The sequence below is a fragment of the Oncorhynchus clarkii genome, chromosome 6 (assembly GCF_045791955.1).
Source record: "Oncorhynchus clarkii lewisi isolate Uvic-CL-2024 chromosome 6, UVic_Ocla_1.0, whole genome shotgun sequence".
In the NCBI taxonomy this organism is placed as follows: Eukaryota; Metazoa; Chordata; class Actinopteri; order Salmoniformes; family Salmonidae; genus Oncorhynchus; species Oncorhynchus clarkii.
Genome location: NC_092152.1, coordinates 42,294,111 through 42,321,755, shown reverse-complemented (window position 1 = coordinate 42,321,755; position 27,645 = coordinate 42,294,111). Strand labels below are relative to the sequence as shown.

At 40.9% G+C, this 27,645-nt stretch overlaps 1 protein-coding gene across 1 annotated transcript in view; it reads left to right on the top strand.

Annotated features, from left to right (window-relative positions):
- LOC139412089 (neural proliferation differentiation and control protein 1-like) overlaps nt 1-27,645 on the top strand; it is a 43,312-nt gene that overhangs the window by 2,373 nt on the left and 13,294 nt on the right. The window contains exon 2 of the mRNA XM_071158884.1: nt 24,379-24,537. Within this exon, the coding sequence (XP_071014985.1) occupies nt 24,379-24,537 (159 nt within the window). The remainder of the gene's footprint in view (nt 1-24,378; nt 24,538-27,645) is intronic.

Below are 27,645 nucleotides of genomic sequence, written 5' to 3'. Positions count from 1 at the left end.
AAGTTTTAGGTTGTAGTTATTATAGGACTATTTCTCTCTATACCATTTGTATTTCATTAACCTTTGACTATTGGATGTTCTTATAGGCACTTTAGTATTGCCAGTTTAACAGTATAGCTTCCGTCCCTCTCCTCGCTCCTACCTGGGCTCGAACCAGGAACACAACGACAACAGCCACCCTCAAAGCAGCGTTACCCATGCAGAGCAATGGGAACAACCACTCCAAGTCTCAGAGCGAGTGACATTTGAAACGCTATTAGCGCGCACCCCGCTAACTAGCTAGCCATTTCACATCGGTTACACCAGCCTAATCTTGGTAGTTGATAGGCTTGAAGTCATAAACAGCTGCTGGCAAACGCAACAAAGTGCTGTTTGAATGAATGCTTACGAGCCTGCTACTGCCTACCATCGCTCAGTCAGACTGCTCTATCAAATCATAGACTTAGTTATAACATGATAACACACAGAAATACAAGCCTTAGGTCATTAATATGGTCGAATCTGGAAACTATCATCTCGAAAACAAGATGATTATTCTTTCAGTGAAATACGGAACCGTTCCGTATTTTATCTAACTAAGTCTAAATATTCCTGTTACATTGCACAACCTTCAATGTTATGTCATAATTACTTAAAATGAACGCAAGACAAGTGACACAATTTCACCTGGTAAATATTGCCTGCTAACCTGGATTTCTTTTAGCTAAATATGCAGGTTTAAAAATATATACTTCTGTGTATTGATTTTAATTAAGGCATTGATGTTTATGGTTAGGTACACATTGGAGCAACGATACGCACCGCATCGATTATATGCAACGCAGGACACGCTAGATAAACTAGTAATATGATCAACCATGTGTAGTTAACTAGTGATTATGATTGATTGATTGTTTTTTATAAGATACGTTTAATGCTAGCTAACAACTTACCTTGGCTTACTGCATTTGCGTAACAGGCAGTCTCCTCGTGGAGTGCAATGTAATCAGGTGGTTAGAGCGTTGGACTAGTTAATTGTAAGGTTGCAAGATTGAATCCCTCGAGCTGACAAGGTAAAAATCTGTAGTTCTGCCCCTGAACGAGGCAGTTAACCCACCGTTCGTTCCTAGGCCCTCATTGAAAATAAGAATGTTTTCTTAACTGACTTGCCTAGTTAAATAAAGATTAAATAAAGTTGTAAAAAAAAAGAAGAAAAAAATCTGTGTACAAAATTACCGATTTCCGATTGTTATGAAAATTTGAAATCGGTCCTAATTAATCGGTCAACCTCTAGTCTCTACCTCCCCTGGCGTGCAGGGACCACATAGACACTATTTGGTTAGCCCTGTCTTTTTGTGTCTCCCTTTTTCTTTAGCTAATTGCTGGTTGCTTGTATCTCTGACAGATTAGAGATATTCTGCCCATTTGTATTACCTTTTGATTGCCAAATAGCAATTTAGTTTATTCTGTGTTTTTGTTTCATCTTCACAATTTGTCAAGTAGGTTTTCATTTTTGTAACAATTTGATGAATTTCCTTGTTTTAATAATAGGGTTGTTTTAGTGTTTTTAACCACTGACATAGGGAACTCTTTTCAGGGTTCAGCTCTTGGGCTTCCAGTGCTTTGAATTGTAAGAATGTTTTGGGGCTTAATCTGAAATGATGCCAAAATGTTAGTGTCCTTTTCTTTTATATTTACAATTTAAAGGGAATCGTCCGAGTTCCGCTCTGCATGCATTATTTGGTACTTTCTTTTGGATATTTAGGATAATTCTGCAAAATTCTGTATGTAGATTTTCTATCTGTTTTTTCTCCCAAAGCTCATAATCGTAATTACAGGTTGGACCCCAAACCTCACTTCCATATAGTGCAATTGGTAAAATTACACTATTGAATATTTTGCACAAGATTTGGTTATGAATATCTATTTTTGAGATGTCTTTTTATGGAGTAAAATGCTTTGCAGGCAATCCACCAGAGGCACTGATTTTTAGTCCCAGGTAGTTGTACAATTGGGCATGTTCATCCATGGTATTTCCTAATTTGAAGGAGTGTCTTTTGAAGGAGTGTTTTGTTTTCTGTAAGTTGATGCTGTATTCCCAAATAATGTTAAGTTGTTCCTGTAGACCTTGCTCTGTTGGTGACAGTAGGACAAAGTCATCTGCATAGAGCAGGAATCTGACCTCATCTTTGAGGGTGTGTCCAGGGGCTGCAGATCAGTCCAACATCACTGCTTGTTCGTTGATATAGATGTTGGACTTAAACTGCACCCTTGTCTCACCCCTCACCCTTGTGCAAAAAAATCTCTAGTTTTATTGTTCATTTTAATGCTACATGTGTTGTTCAAGTAAATATATTTTATGATGTCATATACTTCACCCCCAACGCCACTTTGGAGGGTTTTGTAATATTATCCATTATGCCATATGGAATCAAAAGCATTCTTAAAATCAGCAAAACTCAGAGACATGCAAAGAACTTAGAAGCAACACCACAAATACTCTATAGATTGTGTCGTAGAATTACAACATTGTTAATCACATTACTCTTATATTAGAATGTAATCCTATATTAGTACTCACACTGTCAGTTTTTCTTAGCGGCAAGGCGGCAAGATTGTTAGAACTTTCATGTGTCTGTGTGAAGGGAGAGAAGCCTGAGATTTAACGCTGACAAGTAGATTCACGATGGCTTGGTGATAACCTAAAGACTGCATTACATTCCAAACCATGATTAGTGTCTGTGTTCCTGTCTGTCGGTAACAGGGAGAACCAACCACCTGTTTATTTAATGAAAGGATTTAGTATTCTAGGTTGCATTAGTATTTTTGTGTAAGCAAGCAGTAGATAAACTAGAGACATATTTTCCGCAATGTAAATCTTGATGTCTGTTACATGAGAGCACAATCTACCTTCTTGTATAATTTCAACATATCTGTTCTTCATCACATGGACTCAGGAAGACTATAAAGAGTTGTAACTGAATCCTGTTTATTTGGGTCTTAACTCTACACCATTGGGTGGTTGTTAACGTTCCATTACTGCAGTAATTACTAATAAAGTTTGTTTTTGAAGAACTCTAAGTCTCTCCTTTGATTAGAATAATTCACGACAATTGCTACACAAAAATACATTTTACTGTACTATATGACATAATGAGCACAGATCTGTGTCAATTCATGTTTAACCCAATCAAATAGTGTATTCTGTGAAGATGATGATTTTCTATGCCATTCATGGTATGGCATGGTCTCGCTCCTCAGAACAGAAGCAGAGAACATGTTGTGCTCTGAGTTTCCACTCCTATTTCCAGGATCGTTTTGTGTTTTCATTTCGCCTGCTTTATTGGAGTGCAGGACTGTTAACAGTGCTTCTCACCACCTTGATTAGTTCCTTTCATCCCTGTTTCCCTGGCCTGGGCACAGGAGAGGTGATAACATAACATCTGTGATATGAAAAGGGTTGCAGTGAGTGCAAGTGCGCGGCATAGCCCTGCCACTGGTCTTAGGGCTGCTGTGTTTGACGGGCAACATGAACCTGGATTTACTGATGTGAGCTCTTAAGCACCGGAATCAATGAGTTGGGCTGTGTCCCAAATTGCACCCTATTCCCTTTATAGTGTGCTACTTTTGACCAGGGCTCATAGGGAGAATGTATTGTGTGGTGTGCTGCAAAGTCCCCTTCATAATTTGGGATTCCCCCTATAGCTAGCTCGCTATCTAACTAGCTAGCTAACTTTAGCTAATAGCTAGTCATCTAGCTATGCATCGATGGAGGCACAGTGGGGCTGCTCATGTCGTGGCCCTATTTGTGAATGAATGGCTGGCTAGCTAGCTAGTGGCAATAGAGTACCACAGTATGAGTTGTCATAACCATAAAACCTAGCAGTCAAGCAAGTAAATGGTTCCAATTGTTTTTCCATCATACATTTTTCCCAAAGGGGATTTTTTGAAACATTTAAAATTAGCGCTGTGTTTTGTGTAGGCTTACCCTGGCGTGAAGTTTTGTTAACTGTGTAAATCTCTCTAGGACAAGGTGACTTATCAATATATTTGCCTGTATTTACCCCCCCCCCCCCCCCAAATTAAATGCTAATTAGCTGTTAATCTGGCTATCATAAAGAACTACAAATTCCATGATGATCTGGATGAGACTGCCAAATCAAGGCAAGGGTAAGAATCTCTGGATTAAATATGTTAGCTAAATTTAGTATGAATAAATACATTATTTTAAATTGACAATTCTGTAAACTTTCTTGTGCAAGTTTTAAATAGCAACGGTATCAGCTAAAAATGTTGTGCAGGAGGTTGCAGGGATTTGTAGTCTTGCATGATGTCTACTTTGATGCTGATTAGCGTTTACGGAATCTGAGGGTAACTAGAGCCGACTATATTAAAGTCACCTTGTCTGAGAGAGATTTACATGGTTATCAAAACATCACGTCAACCCTTATTTTAAGTGTTTTCTAAAATTTGCTATGGGAAAATGAATGGTGGAAAAAAGATTGGAACCATTTCTCTGTTTTGACTGCTAGGTTTTCTGGGTATTATGACACCTCCACTGTGGGGCTCTATAATGTAAAACAAAACGCTTTGTTTGGACTGTGTAGAGCAGGACTCTCTAACCCTGTTCCCATGTTGCAATTACTTAGTGCGCTGGCTACCTGACTGACTAACTACCCATTTTATGTAATTGTTACTGTAGCCTGCACAACTGACTTTTCACAGCTGTCACATCCTGTTGTGCTCCAGAGCAGTTTTTATTTGTCAAAAAAAAATCATTCCTAAATACATCTGTGCTCTCATTTGCCCATGTTTCTTGGGGATCCTGAATGGTTTTGTGATACTCTCAACTCATGTGGTACAGTATCAAACACATTCATAACTGTTTTATAACACCTCAAATGTCACTTTACTTACGGTGCCTGTGCACACACTATAACTGCATATGACATGGTTATGCCGCCCATCATTAAATTCAATGCAATAATGTGACAGAGTTTGGTAAATTATATAAGGATGTGATAACATCTGGTATGTAGAAACGTATGTACAGTAGCATGTAATACTGACAAGTTGTCATGCAGACTGTGTAATAGCAATTGTTTTTAACAGTTGACATTCTCTTATGGAATCAACCTGGGTATGTGTGAGCTGGATAGAAGGGCTGAGAGATGAGAGCTGGCTCCTGTTAAAGCTGTAGAATTGAGAACCTGATTTAGGATTGTGTGGAAACAAGAGAAATGGAGCTGTACAGTATACTGCTCCTAAAGGATATCTGCTGGGCTGGCACTCCTGTCCTGAACACACTGACTAACCATATGGCAGCATTATGTTAGGACTGTAGAGGAGATAACTACAGTTGTATAGTATTCAGCTCCTAAAGGAGATGTGCTGTGCTGGCACTCCTGTCCTGAATGAGCGACTAGGACGCCATTTAGGATGCAGCTTCTGACTGTTCAAGGAAACCAGAGACTATGTCTAGCTCTTGGAAAAGATGCCACTTGGAATACCAGAGCACAATTTTAAAAGGCTCTCAATGATAATTGATAATTAGAGGATTGACATTTTAAAGTGTAGGAAACGCTCATAATAAATGCATGACCGTCTGTATCGATTGCTTTGTCGCAGTAGAGATGTCAAATTTGTTGTATTGCTGCTGCCCCAAGAGTAGGGGAGGAGGGAGGGAGGGAGAGTTGAATTAAAAGGTTCTGCCTAGGTTTATTAGAAGCTGTGGAGCGTAACTGTGACAACCCGACCAGGGCAGGTCTGTTCCTTCTCCCGAAGGCGTTGGTTTTCAGAGCGTGACTGAATGTAGTTTCTTCATATCACCTTCCTCTTCTCGTCTCACCCAATCTGACGTCTGTAGAGGTCTGTGCTTGAGTCTCAACAAGCGTATGGACTTGATGTTAGACTGGCACAGCAGTCTTAAGGCCTTTTTCACAGTATGTGAACTAAGATCTGATTTAAACATGAAGAAACCTTAATTATTTTTTTTCTTTCTAGGTATTGTCTGGTCGACCGTGTGCTTTTTGTATGAAAGTGACTGACGTCACATGGTGAACTAACTGCTACCTGTCAGCAACTTTCAGATCTTATCGTGTCACAAAAGACCAAACGCTCCATACGGTGGGTCCAAAAACGTGTCTGCTGTGCGCGTGGCTGCGTGCCCCCAAGTAGGCTCGTCAGACTAGTGCTGGCTTGAAGATTAATCCTGTCGACGTGTCAGTGAGATGTTTAAAAAACAGGTTTTTAGAATTTGTCGCATTTATTTTTTATAAACTATCACATTAACATACAGTGGGGAGAACAAGTATTTGATACACTGCCAATTTTGCAGGTTTTCCCACTTACAAAGCATGTAGAGGTCTGTCAATTTTTATCATAGGTACACTTCAACTGTGAGAGACGGAATCTAAAACAAAAATGCAGAAAATCACATTGTATGATTTTTAATTAATTAGCAGTGGTTAACTGCCTTGTTCAGGGGCAGAATGACAGATGTATACCTTTTCAGCTCAGGGATTCAATCTTACAACCTTACGGTTAACTAGTCCAACGCTCTAACCACCTGCCTCACGAGGAGCCCGCCTGTTACGCGAGGTAAGTTGCTAGCCAGCATTAAACTTATCTTATAAAAAACAATCAATCATAATCACTAGTTATAACTACACATGGTGGATGATATTACTAGTTTATCTAGCGTGTCCTGCGTTGCATATAATCGATGCAGTGCGCATTCGCGAAAAAGGACTGTCGTTGCTCCAACGTGTTCCTAACCATAAACATCAATGCCTTTCTTAAAATCAATACACATGTATTTTTAATCCTGCATATTCAGGTAAAAGAGATCCAGGTTAGCAGGCAATATTAACTAGGTGAAATTGCGTCACTTCTCTTGTGTTCATTGCACGCAGAGTCAGAGTATATGCAACAGTTTGGGCCGCCTGGCTCATTGTGAACTAATTTGCCAGAATGTTACGTAATTATGTCATAACATTGAAGGTTGTGCAATGTAACAGGAATATTTAGACTTATAGATGCCACCCATTAGATAAAATACGGAAAGGTTATGTATGTCACTGAAAGAATAAGTGTTTTGTTTTTGAGATAATAGTTTCCAGATTCAACCATGTTAATGACTTAAGGCTCATATTTCTGTGTGTTATTATGTTATAATTAAGTCTATGATTTGATAGAGCAGCCTGACTGAGCGGTGGTAGGCACCAGCAGGCTCGTAAGCATTCATTCAAAAAGCACTTTCGTGCATGGTGCCAGCAGCTCTTCGCAATGCTTCAAGCATTGCACTGTTTATGACTTCAAGCCTATCAACTCCCGCGATTTGGCTGGTGTAACCGATGTGAAATGGCTAGCTAGTTAGTCGGGTGCGCGATAATAGCGTTTCAAACGTCACTCGCTCTGAGATTTGGAGTAGTTGTTCCCCTTGGGTAACGCTGCTTCGAGGGTGGCTCTTGTCGACGTGTTCCTGGTTCGAGCCCAGGAAGGAGCGAGGAGAGGGATGGAAGCTATACTGTTACACTGGCAATACTAAAGTGCCTATAAGAACATCCAATAGTCAAAGGTATATGAAGTAGAAATCGTATTATATATTTCTCTCTATATAACTACAACCTAAAACTTCTTATGTTAAAAGGAACCACCAGCTTTCATATGTTCTGAGCAAGGAACTTAAAGTTAGCTTTCTTACATGGCACTTTTACTTTCTTCTCCAACACTTTGTTTTTGCATTATTTTATCCAAATTGAACATGTTTCATTATTTATTTGAGGCTAAATTGATTTTATTGATGTATTATATTAAGTTAAAATAAGTGTTCATTCAGTATTATTGTACTTGTTATTATTACAAATACTTTTTTTTTTTTAAATCGGCCAATGTAATCGGTATCGGATTTTTTTGGTCCGCCAATAATCGGTATCGGTATCAGCGTTGAAAAATCATAATCGGTCGACCTCTAGTTTAAACGGTGTAATTAAAATACAATGTACAGCAGTATAAATATTTTATTAGCTATGTTGAGAATACATTATTTAAATACACAGTACAAAACCCTATGGCAGAATGAATAGAATTGCAGTAAATTAGCTTCCAGACCAGAGACAGGCAGTGTGCCCCCAATGATGCGTTGTGAGGCGTCTGTTTCCAAAAGAGCCAATTTGCGCTGTTCTGTGAAGGGAGTAGTACACAGCGTTGTATGAGATCTTCAGTTTCTTGGCAATTTCTTGCATGGAATGGCCTTCATTTCTCAGAACAAGAATAGACTGATGAGTTTCAGAAGAAAGTTATTTGTTTCTGGCCATTTTCAGCCTGTAATTGAACCCACAAATGCTGATGCTCCATATACGGCCTACAGGGAGGAGGTGAGGACCCTCGGAGTGTGGTGTCCGGACAATAACCTCTCACTCAACGTCATTAAAACAAAGGAGATGATTGTAGACTACAGGAAACAGCAGAAGGAGCACCCCCCCCCCCCCATCCACATCGATGGGACAGTAGTGTAGAAGGTTCCTCGGTGCACACATCACAGACAAACTGAAATCGTCCACCCACACAGACAGCGTGGTGAAGAAGGCACAACAGCTTTGGCTTGTCACCTTAAACCCTCACAAACTTTTACAGATGCACAATTGAGAGCATCCTTTTGGGCTGTATCACCGTCTGGTACGGCAATTGCACTGCCCTCAACCGCAAGGCTCTCCAGAGGTTGGTGTGGTCTGCACAACGCATCACCGGGGAAAAACTTCCTGCACTCCAGGATACCTACAGCACCCGATGTCACAGGAAGGCCAAAAAAATCAAGGACAACAACCACCCGAGCCACTGCCTGTTCACCTTGCTGTCATCCAGAAGGCGAGGTCAGAACAGGTGCATCAAAGCTGGGACCAAGAGACTGAAGAACAGCTTCTATCTCAAGGCCATCAGACTGTTAAACACCATCACTAACATAGACTCAAATCTCTGGCCATTTAAATAAATTGACTTAATAAAGGTGTCACTTTAATAATGTTTACATATCCTACATTACTCATCTCATATGTATATACTGTGTTCTTTACCATCTACTGCATCTTGTCTATGCCGCACTCCATCGCTCATCCATATATTTATATGTACATATTCTATTCACCCCTTTAAATGTGTGTGTATAAGGTAGTTGTTGTGAATTTGTTAGATTACTTGTTCGATATTACTGCATAGTCAGATCTATGCACAAGCATTTCGCTACACTTGCATTATCTGCTAACCATGTGTATGTGACCAATGAAATTTGATTTGATACTAAACTAGTCTAAAGAAGGCTAGTTTTATTGCTTCTTTAATCAGCACAACAGTTTTAAGCTGTGCTAACATAATTGCAAAAGGGTTTTCTAATGATCAATTAGCCTTTTAAAATGAATTATAAGCTTGGATTAGCTAACACAACGTGCCATTGGAACACAGGAGTGATGGTTGCTGATAATGGGCTTCTGTATGCCTATGTAGATATTCCATTAAAAAAATCAGTCGTTTCCAGCTACACTAGTCATTTACAACATTAACAATGTCTACACTGTATTTCTGATCAATTTAATGGTTTTTTAATGGACACAAAAATGTGCTTTTCCTTTACAAAACAAGGACATTTCTAAGTGACCCCAAACTTTTGAACGGTATGGTAGGTATTCTTCTTGTCCAAGTGGGATAGGGCAGTGCAATGGTGATTGTGTGGTCTGTGGATCTGTTGGGGTGGTATGCAAATTGTAGTGGGTGTTGGGTGAGGTGGAGGTAAAAATTATTCTTAACTAGCCTCTTAAAGCACTTCATGATGACAGAAGTGAGGGCCAAGGGGCGATAGTCATTTAGTTCAGTTACATTTTGCTTTCTTGGATACAGGAACAGTAGTGGACATTTTAAAGCAAATAGGGACAACGGACTGGAATAAGGAGAGATTTGAATGTCCACAAACACTCCAGCCAGCTGGTCTGCACATGCTCCAAGGACGTGGCTTGGGATACCGTCTGGGCTGGCAGCCTTGCGAGGGTTAACACGCTTAAATGGCTTACTCGCGTCAGCCGCGGAGATCGGGAGCACACAGTCCTCGTGAGTGACAGGAGCCCACATCGGCGGCTCTGTTTTCCTCGACGCGGGTGAAGAAGGTGTTTAGCTTGTCCCGGAGAGAGGCGTCGGTGTCCACATCGTGGCAGGCTTTCCCTTTATTGTATCTGAGTGCCTGGAGTCCCTGCCACGTTTCTCATGTCTGAGCTGTTGAATTGGGACTCCACTTTGTCCATGTACTGTCATTTTGACTTAAGGAGGTTGTAGCTGGTCTGTTTGTACATGTCCATGTTCTCAGTCACCCTGCCACGGTTCCATGCATTGGTTCGCGCTTTCAGTTTTGCACAAATGTTGTTATCCAAACCAAAAACCGTGTATAGATAAGTTCTAATCGTCACAGTAGGAACAACATCCTCTATTCATTTCCTGATGAACCTAGTCACTGAGTCATAGTATATTTCGATACTATTCCCAAAAGTGACCAGTCCCCCTGATCAAAACAATGTTGAACCATAGATTCCGACTGGTCAGACCAACATTGAACAGTCTTTACCACGGCTGCCTCATCATGCTTAAGTTTCTGCCTATAGGCGGGGAGAAGCAGGATGTAGGCTTGATCTCATTTGGTGGAAGGGAGGGCTGGGAAGGGCCTTGTAGCCATCCTGGAAGCAAGAAAAACAATGGTCAAGAGTATTCTCTCTGTGTGTAGCAGAGAACATGTGTTGATAGAATTTCGGGAGCTTTATCCTCAGATTTATTTTATTAAAGTCACCAGCTACAATAAATGCTGCCTCGGGATTTGTGGTTTCCAGTTTGCACAAAATCCAGTGTAGTTTTTGGAGACGTCGTGGTGTCAGCTCGGGGGTAATATACACCACAGTGACAATAACCAAAGATAATTATCTCTGGAGGTAATGCTGTCACCATTCTAGATCGGGAGAACAAAAGGACTTGTTCCTGTACGTTACCACAATCGCTTGGGGAGAAAAACGCCCCTTTTCTAAAAAAATAAATAAATACATTTCATTAATTAACTAGGAAGTGTAAACAATAGCCACTTATTTCCCTTCATAGTTTGTTTGCCTAAGCATGCCCATCAACTACATACCATTTTTCTTCTGCAAACATTGCTTTTTTTGTGTCATCAATTGGACAGGAAGGACTCGTCACCCCACGTTACCCTATGTCCTGTATTTCTAGGAGTACTTAAAAAAAAAAGAAATCACTAAGAGGACACTTGACATGTCTAATACCATCTTCGCTCTTGATTTCTCATTTTGTTTTCTGAAGAGGAATAAACCAAAGTACTTTGAATCATAGAAGACTATTTACGAAAGATACTTACTTTACGCAACAAAGATTTTCCATTGCAGTGTTCCATTCCCATAAATGCTCATATCATATGAAGGTAATTGCATTTACACATCCTCAAATTAAGGTTGAGGGATCATTTCTAATAATATAGCCACTCAGGCACTGGAATAGAAGCCTAACTCATTCCCGGCCGCTGTCAAACAACACTGATCAATGGTAATAATTTTAATCCATTCTATTTTAGTCAGTCTCTTCATCATTTAAAGCAGGGATATTAGTCTATAGAATAAATCATTAATCAGCCTAAACTGTATTCTGTATCACCTGAATCTGTTTTGATTTAACATTTTAATGTTGATCAGTAAATCAACATTGCAGTAACCAGATTGACATTATATTATATTTTTGTTTTCAGTACCAGAAATATAAGGGTACTACTACTCTGTTTATCCATACTAATTATTTTAAGTGCGTGTCAGTTTGCATGCGCAGTCTAGATTAACGGAGGTAAAATAATGTGAAGTGCGTTAAAGGACAGAATAAACTTGTTTTTGTCATATCTTTACACATTTATGCCTAAAAAACATTTATCTGCTCTCCTGTGACATTCGGCACGGCTAAACAAGGACACAAGAAGTTCACCTTGCATGTGGATTACCAGGTCAATCCAGTTCAGTGATTGCCATATGCAAGGTAGACTTGTTGTGTCCTTGTATAGCTGTGCAGAATGTCACAGGGGAGAAAATTTATTTAAGGATTAAGTTGTGTGGAAAGGAAATATCTGCCAGGCAGCTGAGGATATCTATAATACAACAGTCCTTCAATGGTTCACATGGGTTCACACCTGTAGGTTCTCTCAGGGGAGATCACACTCACTACTGGACATTGTTGTAATGGAAATATTCAATATCTACCATAGAAGTAATTACATTTGTATTACACATGTACAATACTTCAGACCTAACAATACTTCAGACCTAATCTTGTCCCCAGCTGGCTTTCCCTTTATGTGGTAGAAATTGAGCTTTGGGACGAGGTTACTTCACTCTACACACCAGGGATCATCAACTAAATTCAGCTACTGGCTGATTCCTTTTTTTTTTTAGTCGGTGGACTGGAACTTGACTACAAATAATTATTACACTGCAAATTGACCACAAGAAGCCCAAACAGATGTATTTGACTAAAACATAGTAATTTCAAACCTTGCTTATATTTGTATATGATCACGTCTCTCTATTATGTGTGGGAATACTTGGGAACAGATTTTCACTATTCAAATCAATTTTATTGGTCACACACATTTAGCAGATGATATTGCGGGTGTAGCAAAATGCTTGTATTAAGTAAAATCACTTAGTATTTTTTTTGTTTTTGTATTCCATGTCCAACAATGAAAATGCAAAAAATATATGTACACTGAAGAAAAATATAAATGCAACAAGTTCAAAGATTTTGCTGAGTTACAGTTAATGAAAGCCATTCAGTATCTGGTGTGACCACCATTTGCATCATGCAGCGCAATACTTCTCCTTCACGTTGAGTTGATCAGGCTGCTGATTGTGGATGTTGTCCCACTCCTCTTCAATGGCTGTTGGAGGCAGTTTATGGGAGAGAAATTAACATTACATCTCTGGCAACAGCTCTGGTAGACATTCCTGCAGTCAGAAAGCTAATTGCACACTCCCTCAACTTGAGACCGCTTTGGTGTTGTGTGACAAAACTGCACATTTTAGAGTGGAATTCTATTGTCCCCAGTACAAGGTGCACGTGTGACGATCATGCCGTTTAATCAGCTTCTTGATATGCCACACCTGTCAGGTGGATGGATTATTTTGAAATGCTTACTAACAGGGATGTAAATAGATTTGTGCACAGCATTTGATAGAAGCTTTTTGTGTTTATCGAAGATTTCCTTGATATTTTATTTCAGCTCATGAAAATGGGACCAACACATGACTTGTTTATTTTATAAACGGGGGGGGGTCAAATTAAACCAATTGGGGGACCCTGCCCTACAGTATTGCTTGCTCACTTACAAAACACCATGAACATTTCTATGTAATACACTTGAGACCATGGCCACTAGACACAGAGGGCAAGCAGTTGCCTATTTCAGGCCATTTCCCCCAGAGAACATTTTGAGGAAATGTGACATATTATTAGAGCATTGAGCTGCAGTATGACTCATATTTCTGTTGCCACAGTGTCCTTTGTCCCTCCCAAACGGCACCCTATTTATTTGTGCACAACTTTTAGCTGTTTGAATTCCAGATTGCCACTTCAACTGGCCACAAGATTGTTGGAAATTGCATCTGGAGATGACTAATTTGCATTAGTTTCAGGTGCAAACATTTATCTGTCTCAAATGTATTGTGTCCTGCTATCAATATGGAACAGATCACTAATATATGCATAACTGGCTTGCGTCATTACACCCATACCCATACACCCATTACACCAGCCAACGACCAGAGCTAGAAGGGAGCCAGAATGAAAAAGGGAAATCTGTGATTTTCAATTCAATACATAATGACATTTACTCATTTCATATGACAGGACAGGAGACAAGCAGTGAGGCTTTTTCTCTTACTGTGTGAATAGAAAAGTAAAGCAGATTGTCATGGCTCAACTATATAGCCGATTTTTTTTAAACTCAACGATTTACAATTGGAGTTGCGCGGCAACTAGTGTGGACTGACTGGAGCGCCCACGTCACATAAAATGGCATTTCTTAAAATTAAAAACACAATTGATTTCAGCACCCACAGAATAGCCTGCAATTACACACAACATTGTTCTGCATCATAAATCATGTGGAGTTTAGTCGGCTACTATATAGGACTATTGAGCGCCACATTGGACGCGTTTTAATACCCATAAAACCTAGCGGTCAAACACTGAAATGGTTCCAACTGTTTTTCCACCTTTTCATTTTATTTATTGTGGATTTTAGAAACACTTCAAATAAGGGATGTGTTTCGTGTAGGCTTACCCTGGTGTGATGTTTTGATATCCATGTAAATCTCTCTCGGACAATGTGGCTTTTATCAATATATTCGGCTCTATTTACTCTGATTCAAAAATGCAAATTAGCATCAAAGTAGACATCATACAAGACTACAAATCCCTGCAAGCTCCTGCACTTCATCTCTAGCTGACACTTTAGCTGTCATGTAGCTAGCTAGTGAACTTGATCCAAAAAAAAGATATATTGAACATTTTAACATTACTCTTCCATATTTTATTTAACTAAATTGTTTTTATTCATCATTTTGGTCTTGTACAGAAGACTATCCTAGTAGCAGTCAGATATTTATAATGTGCCATGAATAGTGGGCTAGTTTTTGCAAAGCAGCAATATAAGTAGCCAGCTACCTATCTGGGTGATATTAGCAACATACCTTTATTTTACCAGATCCTTTTCTCCTTCAGCCGGTGGAGGTCTTGATTTAATGCCTTATCATTTCTGACAACTATATGAACAAGGGGAAATCTCTTTCAATTCGTGGTAATAGAATGGACTCCTGTATTAAAGCAATTCCGAAGTAAATTGTTGACATGTCCTGTTGCAGATTTTAAGCCACACCACATCTATCCACAATCATAAATGAATAAGCATATTTATTTGAGAAAAATGCACCTAGTCACCCATTTATCAGGTCAAACACCTGAACTCCAACAATTGTTTAAAAAAAAATCAAAATGGTAAACAATACATACTCACCGGCCAGTTTTAGGTACGCCATCCATTCTTGAAAATGGGCCGCACCTACAGACAGTGAGTCATGGCTTGTTATATGATTATTTTTTCAATGTTTTATTTCACCAGGTAGGCTAGTTGAGAACAAGTTCTCATTTACAACTGCGACCTGGCCAAAATAAAGCAAAGCCGTGCGACACAAACAACAACACGGAGTTACACATGGAATAAACAAACATACAGTCAATAATACAATAGAGTGTGTGCAAGTGAGATAGGATAAGGGGGTGAGGCAATAAATAGGCCATAGTGGCGAAATTATTACAGTATGGCAAATTAAACACTGGGGTGAAAGATGTGCAGAAGATGAGTGTGCAAGTAGTAGTACTGGGGTGCAAAGGAGCAAAATAAATAAATACAGTATGGGGAAGAAGTAGTTGGATGGGCTATTTACAGATTGGCTATGTGCAGTGATCTGTGAGCTGCTCTGACAGCTGGTGCTTAAAGCTAGGGAGGGGGTTATGAGTCTCCAGCTTCAGTGGTTTTTGCAGTTCCTTCCAGTCATTGGCAGCAGAGAACTGGAAGGAAAGGCGGCCAAAGGAGAAATTGGCTTTGGGTGTGACCAGTGAAATATACCTGCTGGAGTGCGTGCTGCGGGTGGGTGCTTCTATGGTGAACAACGAGGGTATGTTTGGCAGCATAAGTGAAGGATGCTTTGTTGCGAAATAGGAAGCCGATTCTAGATTTAATTTTGGATTGGAGATGCTTAATTAATATGAGTCTGGAAGGAGAGTTTACAGTCTAACAAGACACCTAGGTATTTCTAGATGTCCACATATTTTAAGTCAGAACCGTCCAAAGTAGTGATGCTGGACGGGCGGGCAGGTGCTTGTCGCGATCGGTTGAAGAGCTTGCATTTAGTTTTACTTGCATTTAAGAGCAGCTGGAGGTCATGGAAGGAGAGTTGTATGCCATTGAAGCTCGTCTGGAGGTTAATTAACACAGTGTCCAAAGAAAGGCCAGAAGTATACAGAATGGTATCATCTGCATAGAGGTGGATCAGAGAATCACCAGCAGCAAGAGCGACATGATTGATGTATACAGAGAAGAGTCGGCCCAAGAATTGAACCCTGTGGCACCCCCATAGAGACTGCCAGAGGTCGGGACAACAGGCCCTCCGATTTGACACATTGATCTATGTCTGAGAAGTAGTTGGTGAACCAGGCGAGGCAGTCTTTTGAGAAACCAAGGCTGTTGAGTCTGCCGATAAGAATGGGGTTGTTGACCGAGTCGAAAGCCTTGGCCAGGTCTATGAATACAGCTGCACAGTATTGTCTCGTCTCTTATCGAGGTGCACCCATAACCAGCTCGGAAACCAGATTGCATAGCGGAGAAGGTACGGTGGGATTCGAAATGGTCGTTGATATGTTTGTTAACTTGTCTTCCGAAGACCTTAGAAAGGAAGGATAGGATAGATATAGGTCTGTAGCAGTTTGGGTCTAGAGTGTCTCCCCCTTTGAAGAGGGAGATGACCGCGTCAGCTTTCCAATCTTTGAACAGGCTAGTAATAGGGATTGCAACAATTTCGGCTGATAATTTTAGAAAGAGAGGGTCCAGATTGTCTAGCCCTGCTGATTTGCAACTCTTTCAGAACATCAGCTATCTGGATTTGGGTGAAGGAGAAATGGGGGAGGTTTGGGCAAGTTGCTGTGGAGGGTGCAGGGCTGTTGACCAGGGTAGAGGTGGCCAGGTGGAAAGCATGGCCAGCCGTAGAAAAATGCTTATTGAAATTCTCAATTATCGTGGATTTATCGGTGGCGACAGTATTTCCTAGCCTCAGTGCAGTGGGCAGCTGGGAGGAGGTGCTCTTATTCTCCATGGACTTTACAGTGTTCCAGAACTTTTTGGAGTTTGTGCTGCAGGATGAAAAATTCTGTTTGAAAAAGCTAGCCTTTGCTTTCCTAACTGCATGTGTATATTTGTTCCTAACGTCCCTGAAAAGTTGCATATCGCGGGGACTATTCGATGCTAATGCAGTACTCCACAGGATGTTTTTGTGCTGGTCAAGGGCAGTCAGGTCTGGAGTGAACTACGGGCTTTATCTGTTCCTGGTTCTACATTTTTTGAACGGGACATGCTTATTTAAGATTATGAGGAAAGCACTTTTAAAGAATAACCTGGCATCTTCTACTGACGGAATGAGGTCAATATCCTTCCAGGATACCCGGGCCAGGTCGATTAGAAAGGCCTGCTCGCTGAAGTGTTTTAGGGAGCGTTTGACAGTGATGAGGGGTGGTTGCTTGACCGCAGACCCATTACGGACGCAAGCAATGAGACAGTGATCGTTGAGATCCTGGTTGAAGACAGCAGGGGTGTATTTGGAGGGCAGGTTTGTAAAGCCGGCAGACAGGCATTGAAGCATTCAGGTGCTGTTTGGTTGAATGATAGAATAGGAAATTGTGACTAAGCAACTTTGAGCGTGGTATGATCATTGGTGCCAAGTGCCTGATCCAGTGTCTCAAACGGCTAAACTCCTGGGCTGTTCATGCACGACAGTGTCTAGGTTTTACCGGGAATGGTGCGACAAACAAAAAACATCCAGTCCTGTGGGCAAAACAGCTTGTTGAGTATAGGGCGGAAGAGAATGGCAAAAAATCGTGCAAGCTAACAGATGGGCCACAAACAGAAAAATAACGGAGTAGTACAAGAGTGGTGTGCAGAACGACATCTCGGAATGCACAACTTGTTGATCCTTGTCACGACCACACCGGGTTCCACTCCTATCAGCTAAAAATAAGCGAAATCGGCTTCATTGGGCACGCAATTATAAACACTGGACAATTGAGGAGGGGAACAACATCGCCTGGAACATGACCGCGAGATCCGTTTTCTTGAGTGGCCTGCTCAGTCTCCAGACCTCAACTCAATAGATCATATTTGGGATAAGATGGAATGGGCTGTAAGCAGCATGAATGTACCGCCTTCCAATCTGCAGCAACTGCGTGATGCCATCGTGTCAGCATGGACCAACATCCCTGTGGAACGTTTCCGACACCTTTGTAGAATGCCCCAAATAATTCAGGCAGTTCTGGAGAAAAAGTGGGGTCTGACCCAGTACTAGATGGGTGTCTCTAATAAACTCTGAGTGTATCCCTTTTATACATAACATATAAACATCTGAAATTTTAAGTAAACATTAAATTATTTTTTAATCAATGCCACAAACCTGGGACCATTACTATCCGAGAGCGCACAGATTCTTATGCTTTTCCATTTTAGGAATTAGACCAGCACAAATGGCATGTAAAACAGTATATTTTGGTGGATGAGTTAGAAATGGAAAAACTGGACAAGGAAGGTAGGTTTTATATAAAATACTAGGTCCGCTCCAGCAGAATGAGAAACACACTAAACATACTCAAAACAAGGAAGCCATGCCTAAACGCAGCTATATCAACACCTTTCTTGTCAATTTACCAGGTCCATGTTGCTGCTGTTAATTGTGAGCAGCACGTTTACCACTGCATTCAATCTGAACCCCAGAGTAAGCAGGAGGACAGCATTACACAGGTGAAAGAGGTAGCAAAAACGGTATACCACAACACTTAATTTTTTTTATTTTTAATTTAAACGCTACTAAGTCTAGATGTGATCAAATCAGGAGAAGAACAAGTGAAGGAAGCAGCGTAGGGAAAATGGGGGAAGGTAGGTTGGGTTTAAAGAGGAGATGGAGAGTTCCCGAATTGTCCGAAGTTGAGGGACCATTGGGCGTAAAAGGCTTATTGTGGAATAAGGGGTAGCTAGAGAGATGTTTGGTCATGGAAAAAAACATAAAAGTAGATGCTAAACGTTGACAGTACGTCCAACCGGCCTCACAACCGCAGACCACGTGTAACCAAACCAGCCTAGGACCTCCATATCTGGCATTTTCACCTGTGGGATCATGGGAGGGTTGCCGAGGAGTGTTTCTGTCTGTAACAAAGCCCTTCTGTGGGGAAAAACTAATTCTGATTGGCTGGGCCTGGCTATACCCTCCCAGACCAACCCATGGCTGCACCCCTGCCTAGTCATGTGAAATCCATAGATTAAGGCCTAATGAATTTATGTCAGTTGACTGATTTCTTTACATAAAATGTAACTCAATAAAATATTTTAAATTGTTGCGTTTTTATATATTTGTTAATTATAGAGATAAAGCCAGAAGATGAATGTACTTGTTGAACAGAGCTATAGCCAACAGTCTTGTGTGTTAATATGGTCATCACTCACTCACTGTTAAATTTGTCAAGGTCCCGACATCAGTGTTAGCTATCCTGCTACAGCGCTTTTTCATGTTGGGATGCGCACGCATCACTTGAACGTGCTGTTTGATGGTAAACAGAAAATGGCTCTAAACAGATGGATCAGAAGTGAGCCAAGGGCCCAATATAGAACTGTCTTTTCTATAACGCCCTCTGGAAGAGTGTAAGGTTGTGTCCCAAATGGAATCCTAGTGTTCCCTATATCGTGCACTAGGGCACTGGTCAAAAAGAGTGCACTATATGGGAAATAGGGTGCCATTTGGGACATACTTAAGTCTTAATAGTAAACAATAGCCTAAAAGAGGATGCTAATCAGTCTGGACATCCCTCAAACGGATAGACAGACAGACAGCTTGATCGAGGCAGAGTCTTCTATTTGTAAATGACATGACAGGACACTGCCTGTCATGTTTTCAGATTAGCGCCCCGGTCGCCACCCTTCAGTGCCCTAGGTACACGGGGCTGAATGTCTGGCCTCTGACAGCAGCGTACAGCTAGCTATCTGACCTCACACAGCCTGCCTAGCCCTGAGGATCACCAGCCCTAATAGGTGGCAGGTTGTGGAGGAGCTATCGCACGTGCCGTAGACCGTTCCGTGCCGTAGTGCTTTGATAATCCCCATAGTCATATCATTTTCATTTGAGTCAATTAACCCTTATGTGGTGTTCGTGTCTGTGGGGCCCATTTTAAATGTTTACTGAAAGAAAAATGATCAAATGTAATTATTTTTTCAACTTGAGACACATTGGCCTTTGCTCATTTTATGTGAAGAACATTGGCTGCAGAGAGACAAGCTAGCTGCAATCAGGTCAGTGTGGGACAAGTAGGTGGACTGCCTTCCCTTGTTTTACAACCCTGGGGCCAATGTTACTGTTGCTGAGCAGCTTCTGCCATTTAGGGGCTGTTGCCCCTTCAAGCAGTACATACTGTCTAAACCCACAAAATATGGAATCAAGATCTGAGCTGCCTGTGATGCTGCTTCATCATATGCGTGGAACTTGCAAGGGTTTACGTGGCAGTTAGATGGAGGAGCCCCTGAGAAGAACCAAGGGATGTGGGTTGTCCTGGATGTGACACAGGGACTCTGTGGCCACAACATCACATGCAACACGTTTTTACTTTGCACAAGCTGGGACAGGAGCTCCTCGAGGAAGCCGACGATGGTAGGAACAGTACGTAAAAGTACAATACCATAAAAGGAGAGATGGACAATTTAGACAAGCTGGTGACTGGCTACAGCTGCAAAAGAAGAACCCTACCCTGGCCGTTTGTGTTATTCTTCAACGTCTCGGCGTACAACACGTTTGTCATCTGGATGGCATTGAACCCAGATTGGAACAGAGCTCCAGAGGGGACGGCTCTTTCTCGAGGAGCTGTGTAAGACCTCAAATCCAGAGGAGGCAACATATCCCAAGGATCCCAGCTTCTGAGGCATCGTAAAGAGGATTCAGGAGGAGGATACTGGTGCCCGACCCACAGAACCAAGAACTCCAATACCGGGAGTAAGTATGAGTGATGGTGTGTGTGTGTGTCTGGACTCTCTTATTTTGGCCTGCTGTAACTATATATGTGAGTGAGATGTTTGTAAAATTCCTCAACTAAGTGTTTTCGTCATTCTAGATTACAGACGGTAGCAACAAGAAGAAGTGCTGCGACGTGTGTGTGTGTGGCCCAAAGAAGGGCAGGAAGACACACAGAACACATGCATCAAGAAATACATTTGCAACACACACACACAGTAAAACTCTGTCCATGTGGTGTGTAGACTGGCCTTAATGTGTGTTCATTGGGGCTCATTTATAATTTCCATAAAATACAGTGTCAAATTTGTCCTTCCAATTTGTTCAATTCAAAGCAAAAAACATCAGTAGTGATAACTTTTGCATTTATATTTGTTCAATATAAACATGATTTTATTCCACCCATGTCTTGTTTATATATATTTAAAAAAAGGGATAGCACTTTTATTGATATATGTGATCTAGCAGAGGTAAATGGCAAATGTTAACCATGTATGCTGTCTATATTGCTTGTAATTGATATGTCAACATTTTAAGTCTTTACGTAAATTGTTACAGCTGTATTGTTTTGAAAGTCCAACAACATTATTGGGTTATGAGACCCGCAAACATTGGATGAATAACAAAAAACATGACCCCCACTACACAAGGGTTAAATTTAAATTCTGTTTATGAATTCATTGGAGTTCCCATAAAATGATTGCCATTGATTTTCTATTCCAGGTCTTCAGTAGTTTTAAATGGAATTCACTTTGGCAGACAGTTCATAGGCATAAAACCCCTTCACATCAAAATGGAGGAGACAGTCTACTTGACTCACCTCAGTTTGGTAGAGTTGGAGAGATTGCAGTACTACATTTACGTCTTCTGTTTTGCATACAGTATGCTGCTAGATGGACTACAGCGCTTCCCAAATGGCACCCTATTCCCTTAATACTAGGTCCAAAGTAGAGCATTAGATAGGAATATGATGCCATTTGGGACGCAATGTGTGCTGCCAGATGAACGAGGCGACCTCAAGTGTACCCAGAGAGGATTTGGTTATATGCGTCAGTTGTGGATTTATTGACCCACGGATAGGTGTGGAGAATGATGAAAAACTTGTAGTCAGTTGTGCCTGCTTAGGCGGCAAGCAGCTGGATGCTGCCTATGGAAGACCATCACTAGTTGACATGGATGCTTTGTAAAGACCTGGGTCTTGTTGTTTGTTCATACCCCTCACAACCTATTTTCTCCTTTTCAATGTTTTTGTCATTTTTAATTACATGGTTTACAGGGTAATCTCAAGTAGTTTTTTTTTTTTTGTCACGCTGCTGAGGGAACCGTATTCCGTTCTCTCTCGTTGTTTCTTCTAAAGTTTCATGGCCATAGCCAGGGTCTAGACTAGCATATTGTTGAGAGACCGTGCTCTCTGAGGAACATGAGATGGGGGGGGGGGGGGGGGTGTGATTATAGCCTGCTGGTGCTGAATGAAGATTACAGGAGATCTGCTCTCTGTCAGAACCAATTGAGAAGTGTGATTTGTCAAGTGCAAAAACAAGCCATTTGGGCCAGATATTGAGTTAATTAGTCAGATCAGGAAAACTGAACTTGCGTACCAAATTGCACCCTATTCCCTACATAGTGCACTACTTTTGACCAGAGCCCTGGACGAAATAGGCTGCAATTTGGGACGTAGACCATGAGAATGAGGGAGAATAAATATAGGTCAGTATTTGTAGCTTTTTTTAGCTACTTTAAAATTACATTCAGATGAGATTCAAGGGTTTGTTTTTGCTTTTCAGGGTCAAAACTCATGAATATCTCATTGATAACGCTTATCAAAAGCAGACTGGAGCATAGTTTACTACTTAAAATAAACACTATGTCCTTTAAAGTTTACTAACCCACTTAAAATAAATGTTCTCTTCTCGCTATCGTTTGTCTTAATCTTAGTTTGTCTTAATCCCACTTTCCCCCACCCCTTCTCTCCATCCTCGGATTCTGCATTCACAGTTTGACTCACACCTGATGTCACACTGTCTTTTGCCATGGCAGTCGTTATGGCAACCACAGCAGCCTAGAGTTTCAGTGGTTGGCTGACTTATTTTTGGGGGGAGTCAGTAAGGGGTTAATATTGATAAGTTTACTTTTAATTATTTGCTTCCCTCAGCCTATTGAATGCTTACAGAGCATTGGCAGGCAGAGAAGAACAAGCCTACGGCTGGTTGTATGAATCCTCTAACAGCCTTGCTAAGTCGAGCCCAGCCAAGACCTCTCATACACACACACACACACACACACAGACTAAGGCTTCTTCCCAATTGGCTATTCCCTGGCCTATGTAGTGCACTACTTTTGACCAGGGCCTGTCATTTGGTCGGTTAGGAGTTTAATCAGCTTGCCTAACAGTAAAAACACCTATCTCAACATGACACCAAACATACAACCCAACAGGAGTCAGGAGCCTTGGGCAGACTGACTGACTCACTCACTGTTCTGGTCACAGTGAGGGTTACTATTCCATGAGAAAATGGCCTTTAGCTAACAGCACAGTCTTTTCCCTTATCTTAGCACCCACCTGCTGGCCCATATAGTCCCCCAGCCAAGAGAGCCTGTCCACCTCCACCCCACTACACACCGGTCAGGTGGCGACAGAGGCCACATGACCATGGCCCCAAAACAACATCAAACACCGGTCAAGAAATACTGTAGTTTAATATTCTGTTCACATCAGAGGGAAGGATTTCAACCTCCTCCATGGTAGCCTAAACCTGCAGAATCATTTCTGACCCTTAGATAACAAAGTCTACAAACTGAAGACTGCCCTCAGACTTCAGAGGAGTTTGGTTTCTCTGACTGAGATTTGGTACAGTGAGGAATTTGGCTGGTTTTCCTGAGAGGTAGTGAAGTAGATGTCCTACTAGGTGTATCCTCAGCTAAAACTAGAGCTGTGACTCAAATGGCACCCTATTCCCTATGTAGTGCACTTATTGTGACCAGTGCTCCGGTCAACAGGAGTGCATTACACAGGAAATAGGGTGCCATTTGGGACGCTGTATCTATTCTGATTAGCTGTAGCTCAGTGAGTGGTAGGGCTGGCCTGGAGGCGTATTATATTAGATGACGCACTGTCAGGCACCAGTAATTATGATTCTATTTTTTCCTTTGTCTATTTTCTCTCTTTCTCACTCACTCTTCCGTTGTCACCTTAGGCACCCTGATAATAGCTAGGCTATAAGACTCATGAGATGCCTCTGTGCATAATGTTATATGCTTAGTTCTCTAGTGTGTGTGTCCAATTTGTGTGGAAGCCTCAATGGGTATTGTCATAGACTGGTGTTTTGATTGACAATACATTTGATTGCCATTTTTACAGGAACATGTTAAAGTAAAATGTCTGCTGACGTTAGCACCAACAGTCAGGAAGAGATGGGCTCGCCTTTTCACTGTTAGCGCAGGTGCACTGGCGTTAAAATCCAAATGGATGTGAATACTAATGTTACTCTGTGTCTTACTATCTCCACAGGGTCTTCAGTATGCCCGCGGAGCTTAGACTGTGCCCGAGCAGGGCGTCATTTCTGCCAGCCGGGCAGCTCACACTGCGGCCCCTGCCTCAACCCGCTGGTAGAGAACTCACATGGCAGATGCATAGTGAAGAGGAGACACGCTCACGCCCCCCATTTTGGTATGTTCACTTATCCCTACTAATGCCAATGCATTGCTGTTTCACTGCTAGTGTAGAAACAGTAGCCAAAGCCACAAAGCACGTCTCGTTGCAAGCCTTGACCAAGCCTTTGGGCCAAATATCCCTTCTCCTTCCAAAATTCAAAAGATGCTGAATGTAAGTGTACCCTATGTTCCCTCTAAGCTTCTCCCTCAGGACTGCCGTGCAGAATAAATATCTGCCTGCGCAGAGAAGCACTAGTTTGAACTTCACTCAACTTTCTAGACTTTTCCCTGTTAACACTATCAACATTTCCCTTTACTGTGGTAATTGTGATTGAATCAACGCAATATTAGCCACTTTCAATGCAACATACCGAAACAAAACAAACTATGCAAGACTTGGGGTGTTTCTCAAAAAGCATACTACCATGCTCTGAGCACGCAAATTGGAGCATGGAAGGTTTGGAGTATGTCCAAGTATGCAAAATGGAGCATGGTGGGCACTTATCGAATGCGTACTCAATTTCTACATATTTTGAAGCATGCATCAATGCAAGCTTCAACGGAAAGTATGCAATTTAAAAATTAAAAAAATGCAACCACTTAAAAAATATGGTAACATTTCTTGAAAACAGTTATTTCATTATTTGAGCTGCAGCGAGAGAATATACACTCCGCCATCGGAATGAAATGTTTGATATGTTAATAAATAAACGCTGTGTTAATTTTGGCATGTTTACCTGCCTACATACCGTAGATCACAAGCCCATAATAAGTCAATAGGGCTATCTAGCTAGCTAGCCACAAAGAATTGGTAGGTACCCCCAAAATATTTACATCTACCTTGCATAACATTAATTTGTCATATTTGCCTGTTTAACTGGCAAGCTGGTTAGATTATTACGATTGAAATATCTAGCTGATAATAGTTATTATATTTGCTTTGTGAATATCTTGTTTTGTCTTGTTGCTATTGTCCTGGCTGGAAGAAGGTTCAGTAAATGGGGAGGTGAAGCATGAGGTAATACAGTAGGGGGAGTGCGAGTGCTTCTCAAATGTAATGTTTTATGCATTCTCCACATTCTCGTTCTCACAAGCGTACTCAAGAGAACATCGTCAGAGAATGCCCTCACAGCATGAGAGCGGAGCACTGTATTATGCATATTGAGTATGCAAAACTAACTATATATATATATATATATATATATATATATATATATATATATATATATATATATATATATATATTTTTTTTTTTTTTTTTTTTTTTGTTGTAAGCAGAATGCATCGTTGTAAGATTCTATTGCATTGACAGATATGACAGGCCCAAACTCTACACAGATCGGTGTGTCGTAACCAATCACAGCTGCAGTAGGCCTATTTGCAAATATACCGTTGCCATATATGGATCTGTGCCATTCACTTTGAACTGGACTATGTTTACAGCATAAGCGGTGTCATGACTCTCCTGTGAGGATCCAAAGATCAGGCTACAATCGATCAGCATCTACAGAGCCATTGGTGTGTGGGTTTTATGACACCTCAAGTCAAGTAAATTGTAGGCAGCAGACAACTCCTTTTGGTCTTTAGTATTGGTGAATGGAATCTCTTTGTTACGGAAGGTTTTGCAACTCAAAAACTCTAACGTCCAACAGTGAACACTGGGACAGTATATTTCAACATCCGAATGTGGGGAATGATGAGAGATGGAATATGGGAAATTAATTTATATATGTTCATGTCATTAAAAATGATATAAAAGTGATATAACAAAAATATATTGCAACTAGAAGAGCTTTCACACTGTGTATATCAGGTTTACATCCTTTACGCTGTGTAGGAAATATCAAAGATGAAGATAATAATTTTGTTAAGATAGGAATGTGATTTTAGATTTCTAACGAGATCATAGTTTTTGATGTTTTGCCCGACGTTTTGCATGACGTTTTGCCTGTTTTGCCCGTCAGTATGACAGAAATGCCTCTTTTTACCCAAGTGTATAAAAGACTGAGTTAAGAATTAACATACCAGACTAGAGGGACCACAAGCTGCAGCTAGGTCTCCATTGGTCACGACCCTAAAAAACAACACAAGTTGAAGAAGACAAAGTAGCCTTTAACAATCAATGTTACAGTACTTAGAACAGCTACTCAACCCTAACTAAGAAAGTGAATAGGACCATCCGATTATTCTCTTCAAATCATCGTCGACTACACTGCTCTCATCACAACTCTGGGGATCATCGACACAGCTGATTAGCTGTCCTCAGAAGACCACTCTTCCAGAATGAGTGAAAGTAAACACAGACAACTAAGGAGAAGGACATTGTGAACTCTTGTGGACATACAGAGACTTACACTAACGAACTAAGGAGAAGGCCCAATCAAACCCTTTTCACAAAGCAGAACCCTTTTAACGAAGGCCTGGGTCCAACAGAGATACAGTGCCTTGCGAAAGTATTCGGCCCCCTTGAACTTTGCGACCTTTTGCCACATTTCAGGCTTCAAACATAAAGATATAAAACTGTATTGTTTTGTGAAGAATCAACAACAAGTGGGACACAATCATGAAGTGGAACGACATTTATTGGATATTTCAAACTTTTTTAACAAATCAAAAACTGAAAAATTGGGCGTGCAAAATTATTCAGCCCCTTTACTTTCAGTGCAGCAAACTCTCTCCAGAAGTTCAGTGAGGATCTCTGAATGATCCAAAGTTGACCTAAATGACTAATGATGATAAATACAATCCACCTGTGTGTAATCAAGTCTCCGTATAAATGCACCTGCACTGTGATAGTCTCAGAGGTCCGTTAAAAGCGCAGAGAGCATCATGAAGAACAAGGAACACACCAGGCAGGTCCGAGATACTGTTGTGAAGAAGTTTAAAGCCGGATTTGGATACAAAAATATTTCCCAAGCTTTAAACATCCCAAGGAGCACTGTGCAAGCGATAATATTGAAATGGAAGGAGTATCAGACCACTGCAAATCTACCAAGACCTATATATATACACATACATATATATACATATATATATATATATATATATATATATATATATATATATATATATATATATATATATATATATATATATATATATATATACTGAGATCATGTGACAC